Source organism: Oryzias latipes, chromosome 7 (genome assembly GCF_002234675.1).
Source record: "Oryzias latipes chromosome 7, ASM223467v1".
Taxonomy (NCBI): Eukaryota; Metazoa; Chordata; class Actinopteri; order Beloniformes; family Adrianichthyidae; genus Oryzias; species Oryzias latipes.
In genome coordinates, this window is record NC_019865.2 from 21,404,719 (window position 1) to 21,415,621 (window position 10,903).

The window sequence follows — 10,903 nt, forward strand, 5'->3', positions numbered from 1 at the left end:
AATATTAAACAGAAATTAGTAAAATCGATTATTAAGATTATTACTAATTGGGAGGATGAATATTTTTAAGTGTTAATAAATTGATAAATAAGTAATGGATTCGAATTTTTTCCTACTCTGATTTCATGTAAATATATATTTTGCTTTGAAAAGTGATAAATTGCGTTTTTATTATGAAAACTAAGACTGGCTTTACCACTATTTATAAATCGTTCCACTTGGGTCCAGAGCTTAAAATAAAATGCACATTTATAGGAAATGACTTCCCTCACTGGAAAAGAAAGAACCTATCGATTTCTTGACGTCATCACAGTGGGGGTCAGGTGACCTGCGGGTTCGTTTTCCTGTCTGCAACGTGGAGCCAATCAACGGGAGGGGGCGGGGCCAGCGGCTGCGGCACATGAGTTGTCAAACAGGTTCGTCGTTGACCCGTGAGAGGATTGGAAACACGTTTATGGAGGCAGAACTTCGCGCGAATACCGAACTTCAACCAGAACCTCCGACGCGGAGCTCCGCGGAAAGACTCCAGGTGAGTTTATCCAGAAGAAAAGTCCAGAAAACGTGAAGGTCTGGTAGAGCTGAGAGGCGCCGGGGCAGGTTGTTCACCTGCATGTCAGTGTGTGTACTGTGTGTGGATGTGCCTGTGTGTGTTTATTCTTCCCTGTATGTCTGACTCCATGTTGGCCACTTCCTCTTAGCTCAATATACTTTCAGCTCTTTACTTTATACTTAATTACACCATAAATCTAATTATTTGGGAGTTTTGTTTGTTTCCTCTTAACTTTCCTCTTACGTTTGTGTTTCTATTTTTAAGTAATGGATTGTTGGTGGAGGCCTGCACACTTAGGGGGCTGGAAACGGTTCATGTCTCTCTCTGCAGCACTTTGGCCCGGCCCGGCCCGGCTCGGATTGGAATGGCAAAAATGTGGAGAATTTAACTGTCAGATGCAGACTGCTCTTTATACACACTCTCTGGATCTTCATCGGGCTCAGAAGTACAGCAAATGTCCTTGGCTGCCACCAGACCGAGCTTTATGACTTTGATAAGATTGTTTTTTTCTTTTTTTTTCTTTTGATAACCTCCACAGAGGGAAAACCCAAACCCCAACGACTGGCTGCTTTATTTAAAGAAGAGTCTTATTTCAGGCAGCAGCAGCTGTCGGCGTGTTTGACCAGACAGCTGTCAGGCACTCCAACCACAAACCGAAAGTTGTTGTTTTTTTTCCATTTGCAAAAACGTTGTTCGTTAGACCTGTGAGTGTGGAGAGGAAAAGGTTGTTAAAGACCCACTCCAATGAAAGTCGTATTTTTGATGTTTTTAACTTTCACTCATTCGTTCATTTATCTTTCAAACCCATTTTGTCCCTTCGCGGGGTCACGGGGCTGCTGGAGCCTATCCTGACCACTCGTGGGCAAAGGCAGGGGACATCCTGGACATATATAAGAAAAAAGCCTAAATTATGCCGTAGAAAACGACACTGGTTCTTTTTATTTTGGCTTAAAACTGGATAATCATAATTTAAAGACCACTGGAAACGCTTTTCAAAAGATGGTCAAAATGGGGCTGTAAAAGCAGGTTAGTGGGCGTTGTGGATATTTTAGAGATGCGTGGCTGTGAATGTGCGTCGCCTGCAGCTGTCAGAGCGGTGCCTGAGCCTTCAGGGTCTGAAGTTTTCTCTGCTATGGCTGAACAAAGATAAACGCTTTTAATGATTGTTTACCTAAGTACTTCCCCCTTTCTGCTCTGCTAATCTGTGTGTTTTTTCCCCCAGGAAGTCTAAATGTTCAGGGTTTGATAATCAGCATCTCTTCAAAACTCTACCAGAAGATGATCACACATTAGGCATACAGAAGCACAGAAGAGGAAGTGGATTGGAGCTGATGAACAATGCCTGTAGAGATGCTTCAACACACCGCTCGACAACCAACCAAAGCTGCTGTTGGAGTTCCACCACCCCGTTTGCGGGCTAAGGGGAAAGTGGGCCCGCAGTTCTACCGACAGAGCCCAACGGCACAGAAGCAGAGTGCTGTGGAGAGACTGGAGGCGGACAAGGCGAAGTACGTCAAGAGTCAGGTGGCCCTATCCAAACAGCAGCCCATCCGACCCACAGAACTGCCTAAGCCTCAGCTGATACCCGCCCCTGCTGTACGGACCACCAGAATCGCCTCCGTTAAAGCAGCTCCGACAAAGGTGGAGGGCATGCAGCTGGACTTGGAGCATCTCAGTAACCTCATCAGTGATGTCACTGCGACTGCTGAGGCCCCCCGGAATACGCCGGCTGTTGCACCGCCGGTGAAGGAGAAACCGCTTCCACCTCCACGGCCTGACAGGTCCAGTCCAGCTAGGGTCAGGCTAAAAGTAAATGGACCTGCCAGAGCGGACGGTGCGGGCGGCGCCGCTGGGTCTCCAGCTGCAGGGGCCATACGCAGAGTGGATGTGGTGCCTGAAGCCAGTCCACAGACCTCGCCCTGCAGACCACTCCAGTTCATGCGGCAGCCGCTAAAGCCCATGCCCTTACACGCCCAGGTTCTCCTTCGCCCGGCTGCCGCTCGCCTGCGCCTCTTCCCCACCAAACCCTTAGATTCTTCTCCTCTGAAACCAGTTGCTGTGCCAAAACCGGATAACTCTCCCCCCTCTTCCATAGAGCCCCCGGCTTTCCCACCTCCCTCTCCAGCCGTCACCCGTTTGTCCTCCACCAGCTCCAGGAAGCGGCCCTCTTTGACCCGCTCCAAGTCGGACATGAGCGACCGGTACTCCCGAGCCGGGACCGAGCTGGAGCGCTTCTTCAACCTGTGTGGCGTGGACGCCGAGGACCTGCAGGAGCTGACCGGCTCCAACGCTGACATCGTGTCCCTGGCTCGTTTTCGGAGCGTGAGCGCTCCAGGGTCCGAATGTTCCGGCTCCAGACGAGGAGAAGAGGAAGAGCAGGAAGAGGACGATGAGGGAAAAGCTGCAGAGCGTGTTCCTTATGGCGTGTCTGTGATTGAGAGAAACGCACGAGTGATCAAATGGCTGTACGGACTGCGCCAGGCCAAAGACAACACGACTAAGAGCACCAATTTATAGCCGGATAACAAATGTTCCTTATTTAATAGAATAAAGTTCAAGTTTTTATTCTTCATTCACTTGGAATAAACCAAGTGTTATGGGTTCCAATGGTTTAGTTGGAGCACTCGGTAAAGTTGTCTTTACTATATTCTCCGCTCAGAGTGGGTTCCATAGTTTGTTTAGGACTTTGTGCCTTTGGAAGCCTCAACAGTGACCAAATTCATGTTTGTCTCTTTTTTTGTGTTATGTATTTTTTTGTATAAGTTTGTGGATGTTGTACCCACACCTTTTGTCATGATGAAGTGTCTCTGATGATCCGTTGTTCACATTTTGCTGTACCGGTATGGCATTAAAGATAAAATGATGCAGGACACGGTGTTGTTTGGTTGTCTTTGTGGGAGTCACACCCAGGGAAGCACAGGCACGTAGTTACGAAGAGAGTTCCTTTTTTCTAATTCACTGATTACAAAACAATCAGCCAAAAGACAGATTTGTAATCCATATATTGGAAGAAATGGTTTTGAATAAACCTTACATAAAAAGTTGTAAAAATGTACATTTTGGGCATGAATCCTTTTATGTTCCATAAAACAGAAACACACGCTACATGCTTTTATTGTTCTTTATGGCTTGCAAAGGGTTAATAGCTAACGTGTCTCTAGCTTTCTGAACTTTGGTCCATTTCTGCAGAAACGGATCTCTGACTACCTACGTTTTGTTTTTATACAATCTTTGCTTTTTACCGGGGAATTTGAGTTCTGAAAACCCATCAACCAACCACATATGAAGGCAGATTAGTGACCTTAACATGCATCTTATGAACACTCTACAAGAAATCACAGCCGGTTTTACGTTTTTTTGTTGGCAAAGAAAAAACAAAATTTTTTTCCTTATGATGCAGACATCTTGCACATTTCGCTCAAAATCTTTCTAAATGTGTTTCTGAGGCAGAATGTGAAGCTGAAGCAGCAGACGTCACTTGTAAAAGGTGTAATTGAGGATGGATTGCATCAGAGGTCTTCAGTTTCTAACACAAAGGATTTGCTCAACCAGATTACACTTTCATGGGATTTAAGAACAGTACTGCATCTGCAGAGGGGCCACTGTTGTTTGGTCCGTGCATCCGTTTGAACACATCGTCCTTTTCCCTGGGACCAAAGAATGAGCTGTTTCCACAGATTTACACATCAGCTGCAAAAGCTGAGAAGTTGTTGGTCCAAGCAGACTGAGGAGCCATTCATTGAAGATCAGCAGAGGGTAAGAAAAAATCCCATCTGGATTCTGTGAGCAATTTTAAATTATTTTTAAACCTGTTTTATTGATTAAAAATAATCCAAATATTGTTTTGTAGCTTCATATGCAGCATTGTTTAGTAATTCACCTTTAGTAATATTTATTATGGTAATACAATTTTCTGCTTTTGACTCAGTAGAAACAGACTTCTAGACAAATACACAGTTGATTCAGTCAAAATAAAACAGTTTATTAATTAAATCCATTGTTTCTTGTCTTTTACATCAATAGTAAACTTCACTGGCCTTGCATTTGGTACATGTTTTTGACCTTTTCTTTTGGGAAAAATGCCCAGGGCCACACACTGAAGCATTTACTTCAGTGGGTGGCATGAAACACTGTGCTGTTTTATGCTTTGGTTATCAAATTAGTTGCTCTCTTTGACCAACAGGTCAGATAGAAGATTTCAAAAGCGCCAAAGCTTCTACTCCTCCCATTATCACTTTCAAACATGCAAAGTCTCATATATACGTATATAAATATATTCAGTTAGTGGTGAAAGTGAAAGCCTGACCAGTAGTGGCTCTATTATCAGGTGAAAAACACACCTAAGTCGTCTGATCAAAGATGTCTTCTTGTGCTGTCTCTGATCCTGACAGAAGCAGAGGGGGTTTCCTTTGCTCAGGAAGGTGTTTTACGCCATGGGTGGGGTCCCCTATCAGATGACAACAGCAGCCTTGAATATTTCCCTGCAGATCTTTCTTCTAGATGTCGTGCAGGTGAAAGTGCACGTCGTTCTTTTTTTTTTGCGGGGGGTTTAAAGACAAGCATTTTTCCTGACTCCAGCACTGAAACCGTCCACAGATGAAGGCTTCCTATGTTTCCCTGATCTTGTTTGTGAGTCACGCGTGGGACGCTGTGACTGACCCCCTGGTGGGATACCTGGTGAGCCGCAGTAAATGGACGCCCGTTGGCAAACTCACGCCGTGGTGGGTCATTTCTGTTCGTCAGAGCCTAAGTTTTGCCAACATTGCTGCTCCGTGATTAGCAGAGCCGTTGCTGCTTGTCTCACAGGCTGCTCATTTCCACGCCATTTGGAGTCCTGTCGTACGTGCTCCTGTGGTCTGTGCCAGCGGGCTCCATGTCTGAGGCTGGCGGCGTGCTGTGGTTCCTCATCGCCACCTGTCTTTTTGAGATGTCCATGAGTGTGAGAGCAGTGGAGAGGACATTTTCTTTGTTTTTTCCTCACACATCTAATTTTCTTAGTATTTTCTTCATTATAAACAGGAGAGCAATTAAGTAAAGTAAATGCTTCAGTGAGTGGCCCTGGGACAGACTAGCGACCTGTTCAGGGTGTACCCTGTTTTTGCCAGGTAGCTGGGATAGGCTCCAGCAACCCTGTGACTCCACATGAAATTCAGCAGGTTTAGAGAATGGATAGATGGAATTAAAGAAACAAACTATTTTTTCATCCTTTTTAAACCTTTTTCAACAAGCTTTCAAAATTCATTTTTTCAGATCAAGGTGATGAACTTTAGGCTGAATTTGAGGCTTAAACCCCCTGTGTCAAGATTTAGGTTTTAAACTGCTACGCTGAATTACACAGAACACAGGAAAAGTCTAAAATAGAAACTAAAATGAGTTTGGATAGGAGGCATGTGTGAGCACGCCTGGAGGTTTTTCCTTTCACATATCTCCTGTACAGTCTGTGGTATGTCTGTCATCCATGAACAGTGCTACAACGTTCCTTACCTCTCCCTGAGCATGTTTCTGGGTGCCCTTAAGAAGGACAGAGACTCTGCCACTGCCTACAGTAAGAGTAACCAGACTCCTTTACTGGCTCAGTTGTAACTAAATACCAACTCCTTTTTGCCTCTGTCCTCTTTCTGTGAGGAATGAGCGTGGAGATGATGGCGATGCTGCTGGCTTCAGTGATTCAAGGACAAGTTGTGGCCGTGTACAACAAAGAGAGGCAAGAGGCCTGCCAGCTCCTGGACCACAAACCACCCGAAAGCACATCTGTGCCACAGAGCGCCTCACTTCAGGAAACGGTATTTGAGCTCACGTGAGAAGTGAGGAAACAACCACAATCTGTGACGCAGCCGGGCCCCTCAGTGGGATAATCTCAGAGATCTCCTGTTACCCTGTTATTAGCTTTTTCACAAAAGAACAGTTGGGTTGTTGTCCGTGTGTGTGTGTATGTGCAAACAGACAGGTTTGTGTGATCGCACAACAAAATTCCTGAAATGAATGATACTGGAACTGCATTTTCTTCCTCTTTTATTTATTAAAAAAGGCAACATCAAGTTTGTTTATGAAGAGCAGGCTAAGAGTTCAGTGTTTTCCCCCAAGCACACATGGAAGCAATGAATTGGAATTGGCATTTTACAAAATCTTCCTCTGTGTCTTTAAAATTGAAAGACAGAATTTGCTTAGCCAAGCTTAAGGAAACGGCGATCCTGCCTCTGTCTACAGAAGTTACCCCCCACCCCCACCCTGTTCGTGCAAACTTCATCCTGCCTCAAGTCAACCTCTCCAGTTGCATACATGTTTTTATTTTATATAACCAACAGTTTGCATCTTTGTCTGCTGCAGAATTTTGTGCTATATTTATCTGTTTTCGTGTGCATGTGACCTGCAGCAAAAGGCTTTTCTGACCTCAGCTCTTGTCATGGGGGCCATCTTCCTTCTCTGCAGCCTTGTTCTCTTCTTCGGCGTTAGGGAGCAGTGTGGTGAGTCAGTCCCAAACAAAAACCTTCAAACAATATGAGATTCGATGTTTACCTGACTGAGTTATTGTATTACCAAAGGCTGGTTTGTTCACGCCCCCACAAAGAGGCCAACTTTTTTTTTGCACACGTGACTGTGTGAACAAGAACAACACTTTTATTGCTCAGGAAATATCAAGAACTTAGTTCAAGTCTTGAGGTGTCCTCATGATGCAGCGAGAGCAAAAATGGCCGATTTCTGCTGTCTGAAAACAACCACAAGTTGGAAGCAAAGGGGGAAGATCTGCTGTTGCTTTGTGATCCCTGCAGCTATTCCAACAGTTCTTCTATGAAAGATTATGGTTCGAGAAAAATTAAATCCAATATAAAGTTAAGATAAAAAATAAACCTCACTATTTTATTCTTGCAGCCATGTTTGCAATATCTAATTATTTTGAGCCTAATTATCAGCATTACACCAGATCGGAGGTGTGAGATTTTCTTCCTCAACCCTCCTGCACATGTCTCTGATGCTTTTCTCCTTTGATTCCCAGACCCTGTCTGCTCTGAGGACAAAATCCGACCTTCCTATCTTAGCTCGGTAAAGATGCTTACACGCCATGTCCCATACCAGCGACTTGTTCTCGGCTTTGTCTTTAGTGTTTCAGCCTTTCAGGTACACCACCAAAAGTCACTATGTAATCATCTTCAGCTTTCATACGTCCTTACTTTGTGATCTTTCCATATTTCAAAAAGTCTTGTAACTTTTTCTCTCCCCTGCCTGTTTGGTGTCAGATGTCTTTGGGTAACTTTGCCCTGTTCTGCAGCCATGCTGCTGGGCTGGGAGCCCACTTCCAGCTCCTCCTGCTGGTCCTGCTGGTAAGTTGCAGGTAAATGTTTGTGGAAACAAAAAGTAGTTTGCATTTATTTCAATAAATGTGTCAATACTTCCACAGCTTTCTGCTTCAATAGCAGTTCCCTTCTGGCAAGTGGTTCTTCTAAAAATTGGGAAAAAAGCCACACTCTTCATTGGACTATCAGTGAGAATTCAATTCAACGTCTTTCCACATAAGCTCTCCACATCTTGAGTCTGACTCAAGGCCTCTTTGTGTCTCCCTCAGCTCTTCATCCCTGCTGTGATCATAGTTGCCGTCATCCCCAGTAACCTGCCAGTTTTTATAAATATGTGTGCTCTGATGGGATTCAGTGTGGCAACCATGTTTTTGCTTCCCTGGTAAGTCGGTGCTCAGTTTGTGTCTCCCTCCAAGGCCACTGTCAGATCTAATCCATATGGAAAGAAAATATGGAGCACATATATTATTTACATGATCCATCTGACCCAGGACCAGGACAAGTGTTGCACGTTTTGGAAGGGCTTGTTGGATTAGCAGTGAAACTGTGATTCTGCGTGATCTTACAGGTCTATGCTCCCAGATGTGGTGGACGACTTTGCCTCTAAACACCCCACTTGTAAAGACTTGGAGCCTGTGTTTTTTTCTGGTTATGCCTTCTGCAGTAAGCTGTCAGGAGGGCTGTCTGCTGGACTCTCCACCATGACTCTGCAGTGAGAATGACCTCAAACCCACACAACTCACTGGCTTGCTCCATGTTTGCTCTGTTTTTCATATGCAGCGTTCTGCTTTGCAGGATTGCAGGCTACAAAGCAGAGGCGTGTAACCATGGAGACGGTGTGCTGACAGCTCTAATTGTACTGTTCTCACCAGTTCCCATTGCACTTTTGCTGATAGCGATGGTGATATTTCACACTTATCCAATCAGCGAGAAGCAGCGCTCACAGACTGAGGAGGAGCTCCAGTAAGAGACTTTCTAGAAGATTTGATTTGTTCCACTCTGTCCTAAAACATCAGCTGTGAAATAGCAGGGCTTACTAAAATCCCTTATTTAAAGTACAATATGTAGATCTTAAAGTGAGAAGTTAGAATGGAAAAATGGAAAGAATCTAGGATATCTATGGTTTTTTAGGAATTTATTTGTGAAATGGTGTGAAATATGAAAACATGTAAGCAATGGAGGATAAAAGAGCTTTGTAAATAAACAGGTCAGGGACACAGTTCTTGGAGCTGAAAACTAATATTACTAATATTACTATTAATTAATATTACTAATACTAATATTATGCATACTTTTGGAAAAAATTCTCTAAAAATCAGACAATGTGATCTTATTTTAAATTCTGTCTGTCACAGTTGAAAGGCTTCAATAATGAACATAACAGACTAAGCTCAGTTTTTCAAGAGGGCAAACAAGCAGACTTGGTGGCTAACATGTTTTTTCCTCACTGTACCTGTCCCTGAGCTCGTAACTTGTGCATCGTATAGATAAAAAAGGAAATGCCGCTGATCACATTTTGAACTCATGTACAAAAAATAAATCTCTTAATTAACAAAACTACCGTCAATAAAGAGGGATTTTAGGAATATGAAGAAATATTTATATTTGGTGTAAATATTTTTTCTATTTATATTAATTTATTTGAAACTGATAAAATAAAAAATGAACATCATAAACAGGAGTATAAAGATAAAAAATGACTACATGCAAAGTCTGTTATGGATGAAGTCCAACCTCCTTTTTTCAGTTCAGTCCAAACTTACATTTATACAAATTGCATGATATTAACAAATGCACTGAAAACAACCAATTAGGGTCAAAAGAAAAGAAAAAACATGTTGACTCTCTTGTATCTATTTATTATATCATATTTTATACTTGCTACGAATTTTTGTATGTGTTGATCATTTTTAAATCCTCCCTGCAGCTTTTCCATATCTGAACCCCTCTTGTGGAGATGCAGTAAAGTTTAGCCTTTGCTGGTTTCATAAACATATTTGATCCTCTTAGACTGTATGTATTACCCCTTAAATGGAAGAGTCTTTGGATATACATGAAAGAAGTCCAAAGTCTTTGCAGTTTATTCTCTAGGGTGATGAAGTCTGCATGTTTGGGATTAGCTCAGACCATAAATGAATGAACCCCAGAGCTCATAGATGCTGATGGTGCTTTAATTCTGTTTGATTTATTACAGCCACGTTTGTGTGTTTAAAGTATAGAAATATATATATATATATTTTCTCTACTCCATATTCTAGCCCAGAAGTGTCATCATCAGATGCAGGGGAAGACACGGAGCTGCCAACAACCTTCCATCAATCTCAAATCAGTTTCATATCAACATCTCATTCTGGTCCAGTCTGTGCCAACATCTGCCAGTCTGCTTCCTCAGCACGCTGTCACAGACAGAAACCATCTTCTTCCTCGACTGCATTAAACAGCCTAGCTGGAGGAAGCAGCAGGTCTGTGCCAAATGTTGAGTCCAAAATATATCCTCAGTGGCATGAATGCAAAACTTCAGGTGAAATTCAACGAGGAAGAAACCTTTCGCCGGATGACTCTAGATCTTTATCTGGCAGGTCACATGTGCGATCCAAAGTGTCATGGGTATGAGACAATGTATGCTGCAAACTAAAACTGTTACTGACACTAGTGAGCTCATTAAATTAAGTATTAAGACTTTACTGATTGTATGAAAATCAAGCAGAAGCAGAAGGTTTTAGTGTGCTTTTGAGTGTATCGATAAATGCTGTGATGGATTTGGAGGTTTCTCAGGAAACATGGGATTTTCTTTCAAATAAACATTTCTTTACTTATTCTTAAAAGCATTTGTTCTTTATACACAGCTTGGGACGTTATTTATTACATGTAAAACATCTCTGATATTTTTCTCAACTTTTATATATATTTTTTTGTTATGAGGAATCTTGTTGGCCATATTCATCTTTTTAAGTGAGAAAACTTGCACAATCAATGATTGACAAATGTTTTTTTTTGTCCCAATGTATGCAACCTTACTGTTTAAACTTGTAAACATGGTTTCCAAAATGCTTCAACATTA

General features: G+C 42.7%; 2 protein-coding genes across 2 annotated transcripts; both read left to right on the forward strand.

Annotated features, from left to right (window-relative positions):
* The first annotated feature begins 328 nt into the window (after window positions 1-328).
* On the forward strand, window positions 329-3,420 carry LOC101168368 (protein FAM110A). The gene is made up of 2 exons (XM_004070852.4): window positions 329-529; window positions 1,773-3,420. The coding sequence occupies exon 2, from the start codon at window positions 1,889-1,891 to the stop codon at window positions 3,065-3,067; it is 1,179 nt and encodes a 392-aa protein (XP_004070900.1). The 5' UTR covers window positions 329-529; window positions 1,773-1,888; the 3' UTR covers window positions 3,068-3,420.
* A 288-nt stretch (window positions 3,421-3,708) lies between these two features.
* On the forward strand, window positions 3,709-10,667 carry LOC101172657 (sodium-dependent lysophosphatidylcholine symporter 1-B). Its single transcript, XM_004070952.4, has 14 exons — window positions 3,709-4,306; window positions 4,942-5,061; window positions 5,147-5,271; window positions 5,357-5,489; window positions 6,017-6,095; window positions 6,176-6,333; window positions 6,924-7,014; window positions 7,545-7,666; window positions 7,786-7,869; window positions 7,947-8,030; window positions 8,112-8,224; window positions 8,411-8,554; window positions 8,638-8,805; window positions 10,101-10,667. Exons 1-14 carry the CDS (start codon window positions 4,211-4,213, stop codon window positions 10,453-10,455), a joined length of 1,872 nt encoding a protein of 623 aa, XP_004071000.1. The 5' UTR covers window positions 3,709-4,210; the 3' UTR covers window positions 10,456-10,667.
* Window positions 10,668-10,903: the final 236 nt, after the last annotated feature.